Below are 25306 nucleotides of genomic sequence, written 5' to 3'. Positions count from 1 at the left end.
TTCTTAAATATGAATGAATGATATTATTTTCTCTAATGCTCATTTTTAAGATGCCTGATCCATAATTTCCTTGGAGATTCTATTCCGTGATGTAAAGATATTTGTATGCTATTTGTCAATATTCTGATATGTTTGTTTTACATATGTGTGATAATCTTTCTTCTACTCTATCTCTTCCCAAGATCCATTTAATGTACTCTACACAAATCTGTATCCCTTACTGGTTCTATTCTCATCCCAATATTTCTTGTGTTGCTAATTAATTTCAGTATGCTTTGAAATTTAATTATGAAGTTCTTCTCGCCTTCTTAATTGATTTCCTTCCATATTGCAAAGACATGTAGGTTGATTGGTTTGTTGGCTGCAGTGTTGCCCCAGTTTGTAGATGAATATTAAAATCTGGAGGGTATTGATAGGAGACTGAGATTAGTGTCGTGGGTTCTTAATGGTAGAATTAGTGGGCCAAAGTGCGAGTTTCTATGCTGTCTGGCTCTAAGTCTATGGTTGCCAATATTGTTGCTCATTCCAAGGTTTTATCCTCAATTCCTTAAAACTAGCTTTACTCGAATCTGCTGAATGGATTTGCATAATTTTGGTATTAATATTAACTTCATATTATAAGTAGAGTTACACAACTTTCTGGATTTTTGTTATATGGCTTATTTCAATACTATATCAAATCATAATTTCTTCCTTGTTGACCTTTACACATATTGGCAAGGAATTCTGAGCACTTTGTAATAACTTCAATGAAGTTCTCAAATTTTTTGTGACTCCTGTATGTGAGGCAAACATTTGGAGTTTTATTCTTTAATTTTTGGCTGATATATGCAACATTTTATTTGCCAAACCAGGTTTTTCTTGGGATTTTGTTTTGTGAACTCCTTCATTAATCCAGTACAGTCAATCTGGAAAAGGTACTAGACTGCTGTTTGGCAGGGAGTTTTAGGATTTGGAACCCACAACGTTGAAATGAATGTATTTCGATGTCTGGATAATGTACGCATTTTAAGTCGAATCATTTGATAGTTATTTTATTATACATCTTCCCTTATCCTTGGTGTTAGAAGTTGTGGCTTTTGCATTTTTTTAGATTAGAATAGTCTTGATGAGTGTTTGCAGTACACTTCGCAAATAGTGTACTCTGCAGCTCTGAAAATCGTGAGGTGTCAATTGAGCAGACTGCTTTTTCCTGGATAGTGTTCACCTTCCTGAGTATTGTTATTATCGCATTATATTAGATATTATTATCATAATCCATATCTCTTGACTTGTGAACAGTGAAATATTTGTCTGATACTGTTGAGTTTCTGGATTATAGTGACTTCCAGCATATTGATGGTGAGATATTTTGTGAAGTAAATGTTTAACTAGAGTCTTTGTTTCATAGTTACAGTACTAATCAACAAGCTTCAAAACCTGGGCCTCTGTGCCTCCCTCTGCAACTGGATCCTTGACTTCCTCGTGGGTCAGTCAGTGCGGATCAATAATAACATTTCCTCCTTGCTGATAATTATCACAGGCACACCTCAAGATGTGTGCTTAGCCCATTGTTCTACTTTCTGTACACTCATGACTGTGTGGCTGGCCACAGCTCAAGTGCTGTCTGTAAATTTGTCGCTGAAACCCTGTAGGCAAAATTTCAGATAGCAAAGAGGAGCCGTACAGAATTGAGATAGATCAGCTGATTAGTGTCACAACAACAATTTCAATGTCATCAAGACAAAGGAGTTGATTGTGGACTTCAGAAAGGGTAAGTCAGGAGAAGATATACCTGTCCTCATTGAGAAGTCAGCAGCGGAAAGGGTGAGCAGCTTCAAGTTCCTGGGTATTAACATCTCAGGAAATTTACCTTGGACCCAACACATTGATGCTGTCATGAAGAAGGCTCGCCAGTACCTATACTTCATTCAGTTCAAGGAGATTTTATATGTCACCAAAGACCCTAACACTGTTTATCTACAGGTGAACAGTGGAGAGCATTTTGACTGATTTTTACGACCACCTGGTATGGAAGCTCCAATGCACAGGATTGAAAGAGGCCACAGAGGGTTGTTGACTTGGCTGGCTTCATAATGGGCACAATTCTCCCCACTATTGAGGACATCTTCAAAAGTTAGTAGTTGAAAAAGATGGTACTTATCATTAAAGACCCTCATCACCCAGAACATGTCCTCGTTTTATTACTACCATCAGCAGGAGTTACAGGAGCCTGAAGACTCACATTCAACATTAGCTTATTCACCTTCGCCATCAGATTTCTAAACAGTTCATGAACCAATGAACACTATTTCACTATTGCTCTTTCGCATTATTTATTTATTTATTGTACAGAGTAATTTTTATATCTTGCTGTTGCTATAAAACAACAAATTTCATGACACATGTCAGTGATAATGAACATAATTTTGACTCTGTTTCGTATAGCACAGAAATAGGGCCTTTGGCCTACCACCCTATCAGTGTACTTATACCCAAACAGCATTTACACAGCTGTGGTGACGAACTCTAATCAATGCCTGTCTTTCCAAGTGAAGGTACATTCTGTCCCATAGAATTGTTTTCCAATAGTTTGCCTATCAATAGACAATAGGTGCAGGAGTAGGCCATTTGTCCCTTCGAGCCAGCACCGCCATCTACCACTGATGTAAGACTTGCTGGCCTCCAGTAGCCTGCCTTATTCTTGCTGCTCTTCTTAAAGGAATAACAGTTACTTTTTCCAGTCACCTGATGTTAATGAAAATACAGCAATGCCGATTAGGGATCTGGCACTATCCTTCCTTGCCTCCCATAGCAGTCTGAGCTCATCACAAATAGGCTGTGTAGTTTTCCCATCTTTGTGTGCCCAAGACACCTGGCACCACATCCTTCCTATTAACATGGTCCAGCACAACATTGTCCCTTGCCTGAACTCTCCCTCTACCATATTCTCAATAAATACATATGACAATACTAATTTCTGATATTATTCGTATCCCCGGCTCCATGCACAGATCGCTCCTGTGGTCATTAAGTAGGGCTACTTTTTCGCAGATTACTCTCTTAATATACTTGTACAGTATCTAGGAGATTCACCTGAATTTTGTATGCTATTGATGTTTCCTGGCCCCTTCATGCCCTCCCAATTTCCTTTTTAAAATATTATCCTTCACAAGACTGGATAAGGAGCTCAAGCAATGACAGATCCAGTAAGATGGTAGCACTTTCGAATGCAGTAGCCTCTCCAGGGCCAACCAAAGGTGTTTTTCTCAAAAGAAAAGAATCTGCAGATGCTGGAAATCAGAGCAACACACACAACATGCTGAGGAGCTCAGCAGGCCAGGCAGCATCAGTTTGGGAGGGGGGAGTACAGTCGATGTTTTGGCATCGGTGTCTGTGTGCGAAAGCTGTGTGCAGTTTAACAGTCGCAAAACCCTGTTGGACATTGATAATGTAAAATACTGCAAGTCAGTTTTCCTTGTTTATTGGCGAGACAGACAACGAGGGAGCTGTGTGGTCTCAGTTGCAGCGAAGACTACCCCTCCAGTCGCAGGCTTGCTTGTTGCAGCAGTCCAGGAGGAGACACGGCGGAGGTGGTATAACCCAGTATCCATGCTGGGTTGAGGGCCGGACCTTCCCATCGGTGTTGCCCTCCATTGTTTGCTCGGTGAAAAACAAGCTGAATTGCATGCTTGCATATGTTCGTCTGTGGACTGCTGAGAGCTACTTCTTTTTGCTGATAGCACCCATGTACAATCAATTTACAGGTTATGTCACTCAGGGACGAGCTATATTTTTGTGTGACTGTATGTTTACTGCTATCTTATATGTGATACATGCTTTGTATGACTGCTGGTGTTGTGTTGTGCACCTTGACCCCTGAAGCACACTGTTTCATTTGGCTATATTCATGTATGGCTGAATGATAATTAAACCTGAACGTGAACAGATGGCACTTAACATGGACAACGGCAAAGTTTTGCATTTTTTGTCATTTAAACTAGAGTTGGACTTTCATAGTAAATGTCATGGCCCTGACCAGTGTTATGGAGCAGAGAGACCTAATGGAACAAGTACTTATTTCGCTGAAAGTGGTGACAAAGGTAGACAGGGTGGTTAAGAAGATTTTTGATGCGCTTGCCTTAATCAACCAGGGCACTGAATACAAAAGCTGGGATGTCATAGTACAGCTGTCTAAAATGTTGGTGATTGCATTTGGATTATTGTCTACCATTCTAGTTACCTAACTACAGGAAGGATGATGTTAAGCTGGAAAGGATGCAGAAAAGACTTGCATGAGTATTGCTGGGACTTACTGGCTTGAGTTATAAGAAGAGACTTTATCAGTTGGAGCTTCTTTCCCTGGAATGTAGCAGCTGAGGGGTGACCTTACAGCAACGGTCCCCAACCACCAGGCCGCAAAGCATGTACTACCGGGGCTGTGAGGAAACAATATGAATCAGCTGCACCTTTCCTCATTCCCTGTCACCCACTGTTGAACTTGAACATAGGGTTGCCAACTGTCCCGTATTTGCCGGGACATCCCGTATATAAATCAGTTTGTCCCATACGGGACCGCCCTTGTCCCGTATTTCCCCCGCTAAGGTAGAGCGTTCCTATGAAACCTTTCGTGCCGAAATGGGGTAAAGCGAAGAAGCAATTACCATTAATTTATATGGGAAACATTTTGGAGTGATCCCAGACCCAAAAATTAACCTACCAAATCATACCAAATAACACATAAAACCTAAAGTAACACTAATATGTAGTAAAAGCCAGAATGATATGATAAATACACAGCCTATATAAATTAGAAATAATGTATGTACAGTATAGTCGGGAAGATTAAGCCAAAACCGATTTGTGGAAAAAAAATTGGCAGGTACGCGCATGCACATGTCACATATGTGCATGCGCACAGAGGTGCCCGCGCAAGGCTTCATGGTCATGGTAGTCTTTCTCGGGGTAAACCCAAGTGTCCCGTATTTGACTGCTACTTTTGTCCTTTATTTGGGAGTGAGAAAGTTGGCAACTCTAACTGTAAAAGACATGTTGAGGTGAGTTTAACCCTATTTGAACACCGCCCCCAACCCCGGTTGGCCGGTCCTCAAGAATATTGTCAATATTAAACTGGTCTGCGACGCAAAAAAGCTTGGGGAGCCCTGCCTAACAGTATATGAAATCGTGAAGGGGTAGATAAATCGACTGATTTGAATGAATCGTAGCTGCTGGGTAATAGGGACTGAAATGACACCTGTATTTCAATTCCCCCTTCTCTTTTACCTATATGCCCATTAGAAGTGAAGCTTTAATATCCTGAAAAGTTGTTAGCAGTCCTGCCCTCCTTTCAACCACATTTCAATGATTACAGTAATATGATATTTGTAAATGCCAATTAATGCTAAGTTCATCAACCTTTCCTATCAAGCTCGTCGCATTTAAAATAAATACAGTTTAAGCAATCTGCCTTATAATGCCCCCATTCACTGTGGTAAATTAGTTCAAAGCTTAAATTCTAAGGGATGGTGGTTAAGAATTCTTTCTTATTGGAGATGTCCATTCCTTGATTCCTTTTGGTCTGATTGGTACTCACCGTTTGTTAGCCCATTCGAGAATGGTGTTTCTTATTGGTGCATGCAGCACAGGCTTCTTTATTTTATAAAAAGCTGCAGATGGCATTGCACATTGCATAATTATTGGCAGCTATCCCTATTTCTGAAAGGGACCTGGAGCTGAATATAATTGGACCTACAGTACATCATTGCTCGTGAAGAATTATTGCAGCAATGTTATTGTGCTGTGATCATTCATTCCCAGATACACAGCCATCTTCCTTGTATGAGGTATGACTCAAGCATTTTATTTGCCTTCTCTACTTTTCCTTGGAATGGTGTTTGGAGGCTGCTGATATGGGTAGAGAAATGGCAGATGGAATTTAATATGGACAGTTGTGAGGTTTTGCTTTTTTTCAGGTTGAACGTAAGAGGAACATACACAGTAAATGGCAGGATCCTTAAGAGCATTTACGTATGGAGGGATTTTGGGACCAAGGCCATTGTTCGCTGAAAGTGGCACCATAAGCAGATAGGATGGTAAAGAAGGCAAATTATGAGAGTTTGGGAGTCATGTAGCAGCAGTATAAAACTTATGAAGTATTGTGTTTAGTTCTGGTCACCAAATGACTAAGGATGTGGGGCTTTGTAGAGGGTGCAGAGGGTGTTCACCAGGATGTCCCTTGGATTAGAGAATATTAGCTATGAGGAGAGGCTGGTCAGAATTGAATTGTTTTCTCCAAAGTGTCAGAGGCTGAGGGGAGACCTAAGAGAAGAAGCATATGATAGATAGTCTCTTTCACAGAATACCAGAGGACAAAATTTTCAGGTGAAAGGGGGACATTTAAGGGAGATGTGTGTAACACGTATTTTGTATACACTGTAATAGGCACTCGGAAAGCTCTGCCAGAGTTGGTGGTGGGGTAGCAGGCAAATGGTGGTGTTTAACACATATTTAGGCAGACACATAAACATTAATGAACTGGAGGTTCAAGAATCATGAATTGTAAACGCAGATGGGATTATATGGTTCGTGTATAGTATTCTTCTATGTCCTATGCATTAGCCACTTACAATTTCTTTTGAATTTATGGGGGAGTGTAATGTATCAAAATTTAGTGAGAGTATGAAGCTAGGAGATAAAACTTATGAAGTATATATGGAGTTGTATCCTCGTGCAGTGAGGAGCATACATAGAGTTTGCTAGGAGCATAGATAAGTTTGTGGGAATGAACCTGTTATGTTAATATCTATAGGAGGGAAAATGCTAAAATTTGTAAATAACAGGGAGAAAGTTCCTGAGAATTTACAGAATAGGGGCACTTTGAAAACATTAATCCAAAAGTTTAAAATCAACTTCAGTAGTAAGCAGGTAGCTGATGATCAGAAGCCTAGTGGTCATTTACTAATGTTTCTGCTTTGTAAATTATGAGTTATAAAATTAAGAAATGGAAGAGCAGTTTGCTCAAATAGTCTGTCTATCTTGTGCCATGTGAGGAAATTGTGAGTTACTATTTTGTCAGAACTGAGAAAGTGAGAAAACAAATTTTAACTTGCAGAGAAGTTGGAGAGGAATAGAGAGCAAAAAGGGAATGTCTCTGATAGAGTAAAGCCATATGAGTTAATATGGGATTTGGAGGCAGATTTGGCATCTTTGGTTGTTATGTTTTGCTGATGGGCTGTACTTGAGAGTCAAATCCCTAATAGAGATATTCAGGCTATTTCAAGCTTGAAGGAAGGTAACAAGTAATATGCCACTGAGATTAGTGTTTATGCAGTCTACATTAAGGACTTCTATGAAAAATGTATAGGAAAGTTGTGAAGTTGACTCAAGGGGGTTACAACAGATAATACGTTCAGTGAGTGGATAAATATTTGGAAGGTAGGGGAATGCACATTTGTCCATTGTGGCAGGAATTTTTTTTAAATAACTATTTTGTCTAAATGGTGAGAGCTGGCAGAATATTGTGATAAAGCAGTATCAGCATGTTCTAAAATGTGCTTTGCAAGCAGCTATTATGTGGATATAGGAAATAAATGGATGAATGAACAATGTTATTTAATGTTAATGATATTTAATACAAAAGCTATAAGGCTATGTCTCCATTAAATAAGGCAAAAGTGGGTCTGCATGCAGAGTACTGCATAGAAATTGGTCTTATTAAAAGAAAGTGTGCCAATGCATTAGTGTCAACCAAATAAGGTTTAATAGGCTAATACCTAGAGTGGGTGGATTGTATTATGAGGAGAGATTGGACAGACTGATGGCGTAATTCTGCTCCTGTGTCTTATGGATAAATGGGAATGCAGAAATGTATTACAGTCAGAGCAACAATAAAATATGGAGGAGCAAGCTTGAGTGGCTGAGTATCATTTTGGTGATCCTAATTTGTACATTAAAAGTAATCTAAAAATGTCCTGCTTATACTTGCTAGAATGTATAAGGTTAATCTGAGACTCGGTTCTGAAAGCAATGTACAGAGTATGTGCTCAGTTCATGCCCTCAGTTTGAAGAGTCAAGAACAGAGTGACATTAAGTTCAAATTCAAGCTTAATTGTCATTCAACCATACACAAAAATATAACCAAACAAAGCAGCGTTTCTTTGGGGCCAAGGTGCAAAACCCAGTACCAACAGTCACACACATCACATATAATTACAATAGCAGTTACTCTGTTACGGTAACAAAAAAAATGTAGCCCAAGTACCTGAGTGTATGGCCTGTAGATTGATGGTGCATAGGATGATTGTCCTAGAGGCATATTCCTGCAAAAACAAGTGTGTAGCAGTTTCTCATCGTACATTAGCGCAGCTGCGAAAAAAAACGCACTCAGCTTGTCTTCAAGTGAACACAGGGAACAGTAACGACAGGTGGGACTGGAGTCAGCCCCAACCCACCCTGGATGCCCGCCATGTCACACAACCTCTGGAGTCTCCTCCCCGGGTGACTGCAGCAAACATACCCTGCGGCATGAGGACCTGGTCCGTGCAGTAACCGAGGCCAGGCAGCTCCCCCTCCATCAGTCTTTCTAGTGAACCAGGCTTGCAGTATTCTACATTACCAATGTCCAACAGGGCCTTGTGATCACAAGAAAAATGTCCAAAACAATCATTTGCACCATTTGTTGAAACATGCATCACACCAAGCACCTTCCTCCTTGGGTTGTTGTTGCAGGCATCACCAGGATACACAAAAAGTCCAGCTCCACCGCTATCAAGCAACACTCTTGTGGAGACCTGCAGAAGTACTTGACGTCCTTAATATCCAGCAGTACTTGATGTTCTTAATATCCAGTAGTTTATGATCTTGAAATCATAAAAAATGTGAAGGATGAACAATTGCTTCTTTGTTTAGACCCAGAGAGGCTGCTGCGACCAAGCACGCTACCATCTTTCCGGATGTTGTTTTAGTATAAATGTTTAGTCATGTAGCACTGAGACATGAAGAAATTTCTTCATGGAAATTTTGAGGCAATCCAGTGCTGGAATCAATAAACTTTTGGATACTTTGGGAATTAAGGAATACGAGGGCTGAATAGCAAACTGAATTGAAGCATGGTGTTAAATCATTGCTGGGAAAGGTCAAGGTGTCCTGGTCTCTTTTAATCTGATGTTCTAATTTTGTACTGAAAATACACTTTGGAATTATTACACAGTTCTAGGATTTTTGATTCAGTAATGATAAAGTTTTGGCAGCTTGTTTTCTAATCTAAGTGAATGATTTTCTAATGTCCTTAATCATTTTGCTTGAAATGCACTCCTTTGTGCACCAGTGGTGGAAAGAATTAATATTCAAGATGACAATAATATCTTCTAGACTTCTCAAGAGTGACCTCATGCTTTTTTAAAAGTGGAATGGAATATATTGCACCTATCACTCTTGCTCCACATCATAATGTCTTTCAATCTATCAATCTAAAAAGTCTTTAAACTTAAAAGTGAAAATATAGTGTTAACCAATGACAGCATCCAGTTCCATGGTTTCTGAAAACATGTAGCACACACATCTGAAAACTTACAACAATAACTATCTATTTAAGCATCTTCTTTTCACCAGGATTGTTTCATTTGTTACAACTAGCTTCATATAAATCTGTAAGAAAGGAAAAGAAGAAAACAGAAATATTTATATTGCATGTGCCACTTTATACTAATTTTAATCTGCTCAAGATACCAAAGGAGAGATTATTCTTGTTCAGATGCTTGTGATTCGTCAAGGGTTTTAGCAAGCAGATTATCCCTTCTGACATTTTGAGCAAATTAAAATTAGTGTAAACCTATATTTGAATTAAGTATTTTTATTTTATTGTTTTCGGTTCTTAGTTCGCATATGAAATTTGTGGCAGTATCGTAGAAGTTTTGTGTGATTTAATAAAAAAGTGCTTTATTCATTCAACAATTTAATATTTAATGAAATAACTTTAAAACACGTATTTTAAATGTTAACATGATTTTAAAAAGTACAACCTAACTATTTCTTACTACGAATCTCCAGGCTAGAATTGCCAGATTTGCTGAATGGGCTTTCCATTTCTACATCAGGATTCCAGAGTTGGATTCCCAATGGAATGCTGGGGGGGAATCTCAGCACACTTGAACTCCACTATTGTCCTTGTATGATGGCAAGCAAATAATCGCTGATATTTGTCACTGAGCTCATTCTGGATTTACTTTGTCGTACTAGGTTGTGTCAAGAAACCAACCTTTCCCCTCAATGTCGCAAAACCAAAGGAGCTGGTTGTGGATTACAGGAGGAATGGAGACAGGCTAGCCCCTATTGACATTAATGAATCTAGGGTTGAGAGGGTGAACAGCTTTAAGTTCCTCAGTATAAACATCACCGAGGATCTCACGTGGTCTGTACAAACTGGCTGTGTGGTGAAAAAAGACTCTTACACCTCAGACAATTGAAGAAGTTTGGTATAGGCCGCCAAATCCTAAGAACTGTCTGTAGGGGCACAATTGAGAGCATCCTGACTGGCTACAACATTGCCTGGTGTGGGAACTGCACCTCCCTGAATTGCATGACTCTGCAGAGAGTGGTGCGGACGGCCCAGCACATCTGTAGATGTGAACTTACCATTATTCAGGACATTTACAAAGTTAGGTGTGTAAAAAGGGCCTGAAGGATCACTGGGGACCTGAGTCACCCCTCGCCTCAAACTGTTCCAACTGCTACCATCCAAGAAATGGTACCACAGCATAAAAACCAGGACCAACAGGCACTAGGACAGCTGCTTCTACCGGGCCTTCAGACTGCTTAATTCATGCTGATGCAAATGTATTTCTATGTTATATCAACTAACCAGTTGTACATACTATTTATTATAAATTACTATAAATTGCAACATTGCATATTTAGACAGAGACGTAATGTAAAGATTTTTACTCATGTATGTGAAGGATGTAAATAATAAATTCAATTCAATTCAAGACTTAAGGTGGCAGCTAGAAGAGATGAAATATTTCAGAAAGAAGAAGATGGACTGAAAAGAAGAGCATTGTCCTTGAGCTGCCAAAATATGTTGCTCTTCCAAAATAATGCTGTGTGGAGAATAAAGAAATGGTAAAGTTACAATCATAGATGTGGATATTGAACTCGTATATACTTTTGATACCTTGAAAGAATGAGTTATTGATAGTGTTGCAAAGTCTTTATTGTAACAGTAAGGAACCTCCAGAGAGAAACACACATACTTAGTTGTTCTTTGCTATTATATATGGAGTTGCACTTGCGTATATGGATAATGTTAGAGCGATAGAAGGGCTGGCGAAATGAAAAGGCAGAGATACACCCAGATACATTCAAATTGGCTGTGTAGTTGAGGTTGTAGAGGTGGAAATGTTCCAGGAGGCTGGTGGAGTTCATAAATTTCGTGCGGCTTGCTAGAGACTAAGTTCTGAGAATTGAGAATACAACCAAGGGAACTTCCCTAACTCATTGCTTTAAGCATAGGTTATAATAATTAAAGTTAAATTTCTTTCTGAATGGAGCAAATTGCAAAGCTTTGGAGCTACACTGGTATTCCTGGGAAAAAAAGTAGTTTAGTGGCCAGAAAACATAAATTGAGCTGTTGCATGATTTTAAAACAATGTTTTTGAAAGGAAAAGTATGAGAGAGACTGCGTAGTTCGGATAATGCTTGATTGGTTGCATTGATTAGAGGGGCCTGAGCAGTTGTGTGCATGGTATCTATATTCAGGTAACGAGAATTCTTGAGTTAGAAGTTTTTTGCCCAGGTTGGGATAAAAGAAATGATGAAATGGAGTTGGTTCAGTACCAGGTGTTGCATTTTGGGAAGCCAAGTAAGGGCAGGATTTGCACAGCAAATGGTTCGGCGCTAGGAAATGTTTAGACCTATGAGTATAGGTACATGGTTCCCTAAAAGTGATATCACATGTAGACAAGTAGTGAATAATGTTTTTGGAATGGTAGACTTCATTACTCAAGGCACTTCAGTATAGAAGCTAGGATGTTATGTCGCAGTTGTGAGACTGAACTTGGAGTATTGTGTTCAGCTTGGATGCCCTGCTATAGGAAAGGTGCTATTAAACTGAAAAGAGTGCAGAAAAGATGTACAAGGGTATTGCCATGACTTGTGGTACTGAGTTAAAAAGAGGTTGAGCAATTTGGAAACTTTATCATTGGAATGTAAGAGAATAAACAGTGATCTTATAGAGGTATATAAAATCATGAGGGGCATAGATGGGGTGAATGCACAGTTCCCCCCCCCTCTCCCCCCAGGGTTGACGAATCAAAAACCAGGAGAGATAGGTTTAAGGTGAGAAGGGAAAGATTTAATAGGAAACTGAAAGAAAACCTTTGAGTGTGGTCCATATATGGAATGAGGTGTTAGAGAAAATGGTTGAAACTGGTACATCAAACACATTTAAAAGGTGCATGGACAGATAAACGGTTAAGAGGTTTAGAGGGAATATGCCAAATGTGTGAAAATGGGACAAATTTCCAAAATACCAAATTGCCATCATGTTGTAGGGTACATCTTCTGTCATCTGATTTTAAAACTTTTTTGCAGACATTCTAAAGCTGATCTTCCATTTATTTGTGTTTAGCAAAATTCTATCTTATCTCCTCTTTTGTCACTTCTTTGCTGAATTATATTAAATCTCACAGTGACTTGCATTTTACAATCTTTGTTCTTGTATAAAATCTTTAAAATCTTCATCCTTTGAATTATCTTTTTGCCTTATTCCTCTCTGTCACAAGAAACTTTTTGTATCACTGTATTTCCCCTTGAACTCTGTGCTCCCTTTGAATCTTGGTTTCTTGATCGTATTTGGGCTAATATTCAAATGACCACATTAAATTCTTCTTTCTGAAACCTTGTCATTTATCTTTTTAACATTTAATATCTTGTTTCAAACTCATATTTTTGGTTAGTTCTCTGATAACTGTTTTTGGTGTTGATGTCAGTTTTCTCTTTGATTTTGATTCATCTTTAGGAAGATTGGTTATGTAATAGTCCATAAACTTTACATATTTTTTAATGTTTCTCTGCTTTATTTTTCACTTCCTCTGAAAATTCCACTTCCCTTTTCATATCTGACATCTGGAATGTGGAAGTGGTAAGCTAAGATAGATCTAGTGATGACCGTATAAGAGATCAGGTGAATTGTAAAACTCAGCAATTTTCCCTTCCCAAGGGGAAATGTATTGCCATCAGCAAATTATGTTGACAACAGAATACTAACTTTCCTGAAAAGATCCTTCATGGATAATAAATCCTTGTTTTGATGAGAACAAGTATCGATGGGGTGATATTATGTGGTATTACATGGCTTGAAGTGAAGAGTAGATGGGATTATTTTGGGATTCAACAGAGGCAACATCTGGATGTGACTGAGAAGACTGGTTTGGGAAACTTCTTCATGATGTGCCTTGCGCGTTACACGCTTGGGCAATCATGGCTCTCCACATCGAATGACCCCTCGCAGCATCAATGATATCTCGCACACTTAGATCTGTTAGTTCTTTCACAGTGTCCATATATTTTCTTCTTTGCGTTCCTCTACCGCATTTCCCAGGCATACGACTTTGTAATGTAAGGCATTCTATTTCTCCCTTTCTGATGACATGGCCTAGGAATTTAAGTTTTCTCTTATTTAGTGTTCTCATTAAAGATCTTTTTGTATGGGCACGTTGGAGTACTGTCTCAGTAGTTATCCTATCTTTATATGATATTTTCAGCAGTCTTTCAAGAAACCACATTTCTGTTGCTTCTGAGTTTCTTTGGAGTTCTAGTGTTATCATCCATGTTTCAGAAGCATACAGCAAGATCGACCAGATGTAACATTTTAGTAGCTTAAGCCTTGTTGTCATAGAAATGTGTTTGTTGGTAAAAACAGGTTTCATTTTTTAGAAGTTGGTTTTGGCAGTGGCAATTCTTTTTATTTCTACTTCACTTCTAGCATCTTGTGATATAAAACTACCAAGGTAGTTTTGTAATGTAAAAGCTGGTCTTTTGTTCATTCTCTTGGTTACTGGTTGTTCTATAATATACCATTGGCAGTTGAGAGTATCTTGCTGTTTTGATATCACCATTTATTTTGGGTTTTTTTTCAGTTGATGGTTAGACCAAAATCTGCACTTGTTTGTATTACTTATCTCAGAGGATTTGTAGGTCTTCTGCAGCACTTGCTATTAGGGTGGTATCATCTGCGTATTGTTGATGTTAACACCTCCAATTTTTATCCAATCTAGGTCTTCTATTTCTCTGAGAATCATTTCGCTATAGATATTAAATACTTCTGGTGAGGCAACACATCCCTGTCCAACTCCTCTTTGAATTTTAGTCCAACTGCTTATATTATCATCAATTTTTACCGCCACTGTTTGATTCCAAAATAAATTTTGAAGCAGTTGTTGGTCCCTCTCGTCTATGTTTAGTTTAGCGAGAGTTTGAAATAATTTTTCATGGTTGCACTTTGTCGAATGCTCTAGTGAATTCAATAAAACATAAAAAGACATCATTTTGATATTCAATTACTCTTTCTGAAAACATTCGTAGTTTGAAAATTGCGTTCCTAGTTCCTCTATCCTCAATAAACCCATATTGCAATTTAGAAGTTTCTGGATGGTCTTAACTTATTTTTAATTTGACTCCGAACAATTCTCAACAAAATCTTTATTATCTGACTCATAAGACTGGTTGTTCTATAATTTTCGCAGTCAATAGTTCCAGAAATTTTTGGCAGAGTTATAAATACTGATTTCAAGAGATCATCAGACAATACACCAGACTCTGAAATGGGATTAAACAGTTCAAAAAGAATATTTATGCTCAGATCTTCTTGGGCTTATATCACTTCCACTGAAATTTCATCAGGTCCAGTGGCTTTACCATGTTTCATGCTTTTCATTGCTTTAGTTATTTCTTCTTTCGTAATAGGTGGGTCAGAATTAGGGTGTTTAATACCTGGGGCATCCCCTCTATTATCTTCAAAAAGCTGCTCTATTTACTGAATCCACCTCTCACATACTTTATCTGGATCTGTTAGTATGGATCCGTCTGCTGATCTTATGCATCCTGTAGAGGAAGTTTTCTTAATTCCAGTAATTTCCTTAATTTTCTTGTGCATTTCTTTGCTATTGTTAATATGGCCTTCTACTTCATTGCATTTTTGATTCAGCCATTCTTCCTTTACGATACTGCACAATTGTCTGGTCCGTTTGTCTCGCTTTCTGTGTTGTACTTCATTATTCTTCACTAATCTCCTTTGTTCCATCAGACCTAAAATTTCTTGGGTTATCCACCCCTTGTTGGTGTGTTGGATTTCATGTACTGGGATTATCTCCTCTGCTGATTGCTGTATAGCATATTTAAATCTGTCCCAAATAGGTGTTGTTTCATTTTCATTGAGGTGTTCTACAGCTGTTTGAATTGTTGCTTAAGTGTGCTATCATTTTTAAGTTTTCTCAACGTATACTCCTTTTTTTTTCCATGTTTCAGTTTCTTTAATTTTGTTTTAATGGTAGCTATTACTGGATGGTGATCTGAACCACAGTCTGCTCCTGGGTAGGCTTTAGAATTTGTGATATTAATTCTAAAGCGTTCATTGATGGTAATGAAATCTATTTGATTACTTGTTCTATCTCCAGGGCTAATCCAAGTACACAACGTACATGGTTTGTTTTTATACCAAATATTTTATACCAAGTATACTGCAGAAAGCATTCTTCTAGGGTTCATCACAACCTGGTATAGAAGTTGTCCTGTCCAAGACCGAAGGAAGCTGCAGAAGATCGTGAACACGGCGCAGCACATCACACAAACCAATCTTCCATCCGTGGACTCACTTTACACCGCACGCTGTCGAAGCAGTGCTGCCAGGATAATCAAGGACAAGACCCACCCAGCCAACACACTTTTCGTCCCTCTTCCCTCCGGGAGAAGGTTCAGGAGCTTGAAGACTCGTACGACCAGATTTGGGAACAGCTTTTTTGCAACTGTGATAAAACTGCTGAACGAATCCTGACCCGGATCTGGGCCGTACCCTCCAAATATCTGGACCTGCCTCTCAGTTTTTCTGCACTACCTTACTTCCCATTTTTCTATTTTCTATTTATGATATATAATTTAAATTTTTAATATTTACTAATTTTAACTATTTTTAATATTAAATAATTAATCCAGGGAGTGTGAAGCGCAGAATCAAATATCGCTGTGATGATTGTACGTTCTGGTACCAATTGTTTGGCAACAATAAAGTATAAAGTATTGATGATCACTTGATTGTTTCTGACACACCAATCAGTAAACCTTTCTCCATTTTCATTTTTCTCCCCTAATCCAAAAGGTCCTATGATGTTATCAACCCTTTCCTGTCCAACTTTGGAGTTAAAATCTCCCATGACTAGTTTTATATCCTGAGATTTACATTGCTCATAAGCACTGTGCAGATCTTCATAAAACTTGTTGATATCTTCTTCATCCGCATCATTTGTTGGTGCATAGGCTTGGATTATGCTAATATTAAAAGGGTTACCCCTTAAATTTTAACTAAAAGCAGCCAGTCGGACATCGTCCAATATCCCATAGGATATTTTGATACTTGTTGGTTTAAAATAATTCCAACTCCATACATATGCTGTTGACCTCCAGAATACATTGTCAGAGAACTATTCTTAGTGAATTTGCCACTGTCGGTCTATCTAATTTCTGACTGGCCTAAGATGTCAACTTCCAACCTTTTCATTTCGTTTAATGTGTTGTCCAACTTTCCTTTCTGGTAAAGTGTACGGATGTTCCATGTTGCTACCCTTAGCCTTTCTCTATTGCTGATGGTCTGGTATCACCTGCAACCCATGACTACCCCTACTGAGCGAGGTATTGTTCTGTTGATTAGAATCAACCCCATTCACACTGTTGTCTGATTTCCTTCTTTTGTTTCTTTCCATGATTGACTAGGCAGAAATTATGACAGTGGTTTGCCATTGCCTTCTGCTGCCGCAGTGCTCATCTAATTAGAACATTTGACCTCTACTGGTGTTCCCAATTGGGAATGATACACGATGTCGCCCAACCTTTGCTGTTGTTGTACAAAGACAATCCTCCACCAAAACTTGGAATCCATCTCCCTGCTGCCGAAGACTTCAGTGATTTTAGGTGACACCACCACCATTGGTCTGATTATTTTTCTGGCGCCAAACACTCGCCATAGACAGAGCTGCTTCACCGAGACAGGACCTAAGTCCTATGTGAAGGCAGAGTTGTCGGGTGGTAGAAGCTATATAGTTGCTATTGGCATTTCCTGATATTTAGTCAGGACCCAACCACCCCATACACCCCTTGGGAAACTGCTTAGTCATTTAATGCTGGGAAATCAATTTGGTTCATTTGCTGTCTAGATTTTCAATATATCTGATTCTGTAATTGAGCAGTTTACATCTTTGAGGGTCAACCTATCATTCTTTAAATAGAAATTAACAGCAAAATTACATAATTTTTGAGCTTCTGTTATTTTCATGCAATTCAGAGAATATCAGGATTTTTAATAGATAATTTGTATTAAATAAGAGCGGTCAAGGTACAAACCAGTATTTCAGTTTTCCTATTGTTCCCTAGAAATTACTTGTCTCAGCCTTAGCAATTGATTTTCTGACTTTCTCACAGTCTTAAATCAAACAAATCTGGAAATCCAGAAGCCTGAAATAATAATTGAGAATGTTGGAAATGCTCGATGGATCAGGCAGCATTTGTGGAAAGAGAAACAGCATTAACATTTCAGTGCTGATACTTTTGTGCTCCCCTGTGGCCATTCCCCTCAACAACAAGTATACCGCATTGGATACTGTTGGGGGGATGACTTACCTGGGACAAGCTGCAGTAGCCGGATCTCTGGCACTGAGTCTGGCTCTGCAGTGCAGAAGGGAGGGGGAAAAAGAGGAGAGCGGTAGTGATAGGGGACTCGATAGTTAGAGGTGCAGATAGGAGGTTCTGTGGTCGTGACAGAGAATCCAGGATGGTTTGTTGCCTCCCGGGTGCCAGGGTCAAGGATATCTCTGATCGATTGCATGACATTCTGAAGTGGGAGGGTGATCAGCCAGATGTCGTGGTGCACATCGGTACCAATGACAGCAAGGAAGAGCGAGGAGGTCCTGGAGAGTGAGTATAGAGAGCTTGGTAGGAAGTTGAAAAGCAGGACCTTGAGGGTGGTAATCTCAGGATTGCTACCTGTGCTACGTGTCAGTGAGGGTAGGAATAGGATGCTCTGAAGGATGAACAAGTGGCTGAGGAACTGGTGTAGGGGGCAGGGTTTCAGATTTCAGGATCATTGGGACCTCTTCTGGGGCAGGTGGGACCTGTACAAGAGAGACGGGTTACACTTGAACTACAGGGGGACCAATATTCTTTCAGGGAAGTTTGTTAGTGCTATTGGGGAGGCTTTAAACTAGATTTGCAGGGGGATGGGAACTAGAGTACCACAGCTGACAGTGTGGCTGGGGTGAAAATAAATGATGTTAAAAGTTCAAGCAAATCCGCTAATAGAAAGGTTGTGAATGGTGGTAAAAATCTTCTGAGATGAATATATTTCAATGCTAGGAGTATTGCGGGGAAGGCGGATGAGTTGAGGGCGTGGATTGACACGTGGAATTATGACGTTATAACAATTAGTGAAACTTGGCTACAGGAGGGGCAGGACTGGCAGCTTAATATTCCAGGGTTCCGATGTTTCAGATGTGATCGAGGCAGAGGAATGAAAGGTGGGGGAGTAGCATTGCTTGTTAGGGAAAATATTACAGCAGTGCTCAGGCAGGACAGATTAGAGGGCTTGTCTACTGAGTCCTTATGGGTGGAGCTGAGAAACAGGAAAGGTACGGCCTCATTAATGGGATTGTATTACAGACCACCGAATAGTCAACGAGAATTGGAAGAGCAAATCTGCAGGGAAATAGCAAGCAACTGCAGGAAACATAAAGTTGTGGTGGTAGGGGATTTTAATTTTCCGTATATTGATTGGGACTCCCATACTGTTAGGGGTCTAGATGGTTTAGAGTTTGTAAAACATGTTCAGGAAAGTTTTCTAAATCAATATATAGAGGGACCAACTAGAAGGGATGCAATATTGGATCTTCTGTTAGGAAATGAGTTAGGACAAGTGACGGAAGTCTGTGTAGGGGAGCACTTTGGTTCCAGTGATCATAACACCATTAGTTTCACTTTTGAGGTTCTTAACTGGAAGAAGGCCAAATTTGAAGAAATGAGAAAGGATCTAAAAAGTGTGGATTGGGACAGGTTGTTCTCTGGCAAGGATGTGATCGGTAAGTGGGAAGACTTCAAAGGAGAAATTTTGAGAGCGCAGAATTGGTATGTTCCTGTCAGGATTAAAGGCAAAGTGAATAGGAATAAGGAACCTTGGTTCTCAAGGGATATTGCAACTCTGATAAAGAAGAAGAGGGAGTTGTATGACATGTATAGGTAGAAGGGAGTAAATAAGGTGCTTGAGGAGTATAAGAAGTGCAAGAAAATACTTAAGAAAGAAATCAGGAGTGCTAAAAGAAGACATGAGGTTGCCTTGGCAGTCAAAGTGAAGGATAATCCAAAGAGCTTTTACAGGTATATTAAGAGCAAAAGGATTGTAAGGGATAAAATTGGTCCTCTTGAAGATCAGAGTGGTCGCCTATGTGTGGAACCAAAGGAAATGGGGGAGATCTTAAATAGGTTTTTTGTATCTGTATTTACTAAGGAAACTGGCATGAAGTCTATGGAATTAGGGGAAACAAGTAGTAAGATCATGGAAACTGTACAGATCGAAAAGGAGGAGGTGCTTGCTGTCTTGAGGAAAATTAAAGTGGATAAATCCCCGGGACCTGACAGGGTGTTCCCTCGGACCTTGAAGGAGACTGGTGTTGAAATTGCAGGGGCCCTGGCAGAAATATTTAAAATATCGCTGTCTACAGGTGAGGTGCCGGAGGATTGGAGAGTGGCTCATGTTGTTCCGTTGTTTAAAGAAGGATCGAAAAGTAATCCGGGAAATTATAGGCCGGTAAGTTTAACGTCGGTAGTAGGTAAGTTATTGGAGGGAGTACTAAGAGACAGAATCTACAAGCATTTGGATAGACAGGGACTTATTAGGGAGAGTCAACATGGCTTTGTACGTGGCAGGTCATGTTTGACCAATCTATTGGAGTTTTTCGAGGAGGTTACCAGGAAAGTGGATGAAGGGAAGGCAGTGGATATTGTCTACATGGACTTCAGTAAGGCCTTTGACAAAGTTCCGCATGGGAGGTTAGTTAGGAAAATTCAGTCGCTTGGTATACATGGAGAGGTGGTAAATTGGATTAGACATTGGCTCAATGGAAGAAGCCAAAGAGTGGTAGTAGAGAATTGCTTCTCCGAGTGGAGGCCTGTGACTAGTGGTGTGCCACAGGGATCAGTGCTGGGTCCATTGTTATTTGTCATCTATATCAATGATCTGGATGATAATGTGGTAAATTGGATCAGCAAATTTGCTGATGATACAAAGATTGGAGGTGTAGTAGACAGCGAGGAAGGTTTTCAGAGACTGCAGAGGGACTTGGACCAGCTGGAAAAAATGGGTTGAAAAATGGCAGATGGAATTTAATGCAGACAAGTGTGAGGTATTGCACGTTGGAAGGACAAACCAAGGTAGAACATACAGGGTTAATGGTAAGGCACTGAGGAGTGCAGTGGAACAGAGGGATCTGGGAATACAGATACAAAATTCCCTAAAAGTGGCGTCACAGGTAGATAGGGTCGTAAAGAGTGCTTTTGGTACATTGGCCTTTAATCGAAGTATTGAGTATAAGAGCTGGAATGTTATGATGAGGTTGTATAAGGCATTGGTGAGGCCGAATTTGGAGTATTGTGTTCAGTTTTGGTCACCAAATTACAGGAAGGATATAAATAAGGTTGAAAGAGTGCAGAGAAGGTTTACAAGGTTGTTGCCGGGACTTGAGAAACTCAGTTACAGAGAAAGGTTGAATAGGTTAGGACTTTATTCCCTGGAGCGTAGAAGAATGAGGGGAGATTTGATAGAGGTATATAAAATTATGACGGGTATAGATAGAATGAATGCAAGCAGGCTTTTTCCACTGAGGCAAGGGGAGAAAAAAACCCAGAGGACATGGGTTAAGGGTGAGGGGGGAAAAGTTTAAAGGGAACATTAGGGGGGGCTTCTTCACACACAGAGTGGTGGGAGTATGGAATGAGCTGCCAGACGAGGTGGTAAATGCGGGTTCTTTTGTAACATTTAAGAATAAATTGGACAGATACATGGATGGGAGGTGTATGGAGGGATATGGTCCGTGTACAGGTCAGTGGGACTAGGCAGAAAATGGTTCGGCACAGCCAAGAAGGGCCAAAAGGCCTGTTTCTGTGCTGTAGTTTCTATGGTTCTGTGGTTTTCATTAGAACAGCAAAAGGAAGAAAACAAGTTAGTTTTAAGTTACAGATAGGGTGATGGTGTTGGGGGGGCATTGCTCTGGATAGTACAAAGTAAATGCATGTGACATGCATGTGACATAATATGGTTGATGGTTCACTGTGGGATATGAGAGAAAACAAACAAATATATAATTCTGTGATATCAAGGTCAGAGCTGAGGGTAGCATCTGGCAGATTAGACTATCAGTAAAGAGAAAAACAGTTATTTTATGGAAGCTTGAGGGGTAGAGATAGGAAAACGCAAGCAGGCTTTTTCTAATGATGTTGGGTGGGACTACAACCAGAGGTCAGGGGTGAATGATGAAAGGTGAAAACATTAAGTTTAGCATGGAGTAGGTAGGCTGAAAGGCCTGTTTCTGTGCTGTACATTTTTATGACTCTAAATCAGCCTCATCATCTCTGCATGTTGCAGCCTTCTAAACTCAATGTCATATTAAGTAATTTCAGTTAACTTTGTCTATAAAAGATCTGGCTGGTTTTGCTGAAGTTTATACAACTTTAAGATTAATAGTTTTTCTTTCTCAGTTTGTGAGGTGGCAATTTCATCTTGGGATTTATGATTGACTTGTGTATGTTCTAATAACTAGACTAGAGGTTCTCAATGGCAGCCAAAATGCGCTTTTTCTGCTTGAGTGACCAGGGGCCAAGAGTCACTGTGGATGTTGCATTTCTCAAGGGGGTGCTTTAAGGACATCCTGTTTCCTCTTTGCTGTTTACTTCCCATGAAGGAGCTTGTTTCAGGTATCTGGTATCAAACGTGGGAATGAGGTGACCTGTCAAGCAGAACCAACCAATTGCAGTTCACCAGGATGTTGCCTGGAATGTAGCATTTGGAGGGAAAACTCAAGAAGCAGGGTTTGTCTTTCTTTCTTTCTTTCTTTTTTTTTTGGCATGTGCCTGCGTGCATGCGCGTCTGTGCGTCCGTGATGATGTCGTTTTTTTAGCTTTTACAAGGCGCAGAGCGAGACAGACTGTGGCGCGCCACTCCTCACACAGACATTTTCGCAGTATTTTTCCCTTTTAGTTTACGAGATCGAGTTGTGATCTCAACACTCAACCCGCCACGGTTGGAAAGCATTCTCGGGAGCAGACCCGACTGGTTTCGGACCCGGCAACCTCCGCTCCCGGATCCAGCGCCGATGTCATTGCGCCACCAGCCGGCGCTAGGTTTGTTTTTCTTAGAGCAGAAGGAGTTAAAATGGGATACGATTGAGCCATATCAAATTATGAGGGGTATAGATATTCCTTTATCAGAGGTGACTAGAAGTAAATGACATAAATTTAGGATAAGGGTAAAGAGATTATTCGGGATCTGAGGGGAGCTCTTCTCAGTGGTGAGTACTTGGAATGCACTGCCAGAGACAGTGGTGTAAGTAGTCATTGAATGATGTAGCAGACTGAACTGGTACATTGGCCTGCTGCTCCTGTTTCTTAGATTTTTTAATGAAATTCCTTTGCAATATATTTTCTTGTTTTATTCTTTCTTGTAACAACTTTTCATTGCTAATTCTGTTAGTTTGCCACATTTGTTTAGTGTTTTACAAACACTTGCTCTTATATACATATCCTATCTTGATCATATACATTGCTTCTCGAATTCAAGATCTACCGATGCTGGAAATCCAGAGTAGTACATACAAAGTGCTGGAGGAACTCAGCAGGTCAGGCAGCATCTACGGAGAAAAATAAAAGGTTTAGCAATAACGTGTTTTGGGCCAAGACACTTCAGGGGGACTGGAAAGGAAGGGAAAAGAAGCTAGAATACCTATCACTCCATGAGATTCCACATCCTGCATGTCATTCCACAACTTCCACCATCTTCAACAGGATCCTACCATTAAACACGTCATTACCTCCCTCCCACTCGCTGCTTTCCATGGGGACCGTTCTCTCTGTGACTCCCTTTTCACTTGTCCCATCCCACTGATCTTCTTGGCACTTAAACCTGCAAGTGAGACAAGTGCGACACCTGCCCACTTACCTCCCCCGTACCACAATTCAGAGCCCCAAACTGTCTTTCCGGGTCAGACAACATTTCACCTGCGAGTCTGTTGGGGTCATCTACTATATCTGGCACTCCCAGTGTGGACTCCTGTACGTTGGTGATATCCAATGTAGATTCAAGGACTGCTTTGTTGAGCACCTTCTGCAACTGGCAGAATTTCCCAGGTACAATCATTTTAATTACATTGTCCATTCCCATTCCACACATGTTGGTACATAGCCTCCTCTACTGCCACAATGATGCCACTCTCTGGTTGTAGGAGCAACACCTCAGATTCCTTCTGTGTAGCCTGCCATCTGACGGTATGAACATAGATTTCTCTAACTTCTGATAAGTCCCCCTTCTCTCTTTTTCCATTCCCCATTCTGGCACCACATTTACTCTTTTCCTCACCTACCTCTTGTGCCCCTCCTGCTTCCCTTTCTCCCATGGTCCACTGTCCTATCAGATTCCTTTTGCTTCTTCCCTTTGCATTCTCCACTTACCTCCTCCCAGTTTCTTACTTACATATCACCTGCTACCTTCCCCTCCCTCTGACCTTATTCTGGTTTCTTCCCCTTTTCTTTTCAGTCCTCATGAAGGGTCTTGGCCCAAGACATTGACTGTTTATTCCTCTCCATAGATGCTGCCTGACCTGTTGAGTTTCTCCAGAATTTTGTGTGGGCTATATTGTTTCTTGCACTTGTTAATTTTTTTGTGCATTTGGAGTTTTTCATGCGTATGTTCTCTTAATCTTTCCTTGAAACATTATTTTGCTGTGTGTTTAAAATACAAATCTGATATGTTTGTTTAAAAGTTAACAGGTGATGTACACCCACTCGTGTTATTTTTTTTAAATAACTGCTTTCCAAGCCTAATGAGTGTGTTGCTGATTCTTAAAACCATATTGAGAAGCAAAATGCTGCAGATACTGGAAATCTGAAAATGAATGTCAGTTTAATTCTGCTCATTTAAGAATATAAAGCATTATATTTTACCATCATATTCTTCGATGAATTTTAATTGAATTTGCATATTGGACTCTGAAACTTTCTTTTCATAGTTGAGTACAGTGTCAGCTGATAATCAAATAACTTTGGTGTATCTTCCAGCAAGCTAATGAGAATCAAGCAGGAATTTCTTTAACTTTCTGTTATATGAACCCTTTAATTCATTATGTACAAAAATATTCATAGACTGTCTTTAGCTTCTGGTTGAAGATCATTCTACAGATTTAATCATTATCACATTTATTGTGTTCCAGATTTTGTAATGTGCTTAAAACAGCAATCATGAAGCACCAAAAAGAAAAAAATTGTTGGCAATGTTCATGATACCCCAAAAGTGACTAAACCAAGGTAAATTTAATATTAGAATTATATTCTTGATGCCTGAATTTTGTTGTTTTTTTTCATTGGTAATCAAAATTGTTGCTTTTTTATAGATAATCATGGTGCTGTCCTAAATGTTTTGGAATTTTCTAAAATAAAAAGATGACGGAGGTGCAAGCAACAGTGGAATTCTCTGTTGAATTACACAAGTTTTATAATGTGGACCTTTTCCAGAGAGGGTAATTACTCTTCAAACAACTTCTTTTTGCACACTGGATAGTACGAAATGTTTGTTCGTTTTAAAATTCTATTAAAATGAGTTGATTATTGTAGAAAGCAGTTATGAGATAGTTTGATTAAAAATCAAGTTAAATATAGTCTGTTGCAGTGGTGCTAGAATTAGTTAAAATATCTGTTGTCTACCCAATGTTTAATGAGGTAAAATCTGAAGCGGTCATAAAGTCAAAGTCAGTATATACTAAGTTTATTAGACCATAAAGCAAGTGCAGAATTGTGCCATTTGTCTTATCGG

General features: G+C 39.6%; 1 protein-coding gene across 7 annotated transcripts in view; it reads left to right on the top strand.

Moving 5' to 3' along the window:
- The window catches only part of fam135a (family with sequence similarity 135 member A), a 120414-nt gene that overhangs the window by 5805 nt on the left and 89303 nt on the right, over positions 1–25306 (top strand). For all 7 annotated transcript variants that reach the window (XR_011884553.1, XM_072250438.1, XM_072250432.1 and 4 more), the window contains exons 2-3: positions 24708–24801; positions 24888–25013. Coding sequence is in view for 6 of the 7 variants with exons in the window: in XM_072250438.1 (XP_072106539.1) it covers positions 24937–25013 (77 nt within the window). In the remaining variant the exon portion in view is untranslated. The remainder of the gene's footprint in view (positions 1–24707; positions 24802–24887; positions 25014–25306) is intronic.

Source organism: Mobula birostris, chromosome 2 (genome assembly GCF_030028105.1).
Source record: "Mobula birostris isolate sMobBir1 chromosome 2, sMobBir1.hap1, whole genome shotgun sequence".
Taxonomy (NCBI): domain Eukaryota; kingdom Metazoa; phylum Chordata; class Chondrichthyes; order Myliobatiformes; family Myliobatidae; genus Mobula; species Mobula birostris.
This window is presented reverse-complemented; position numbering and strand designations above follow the sequence as displayed.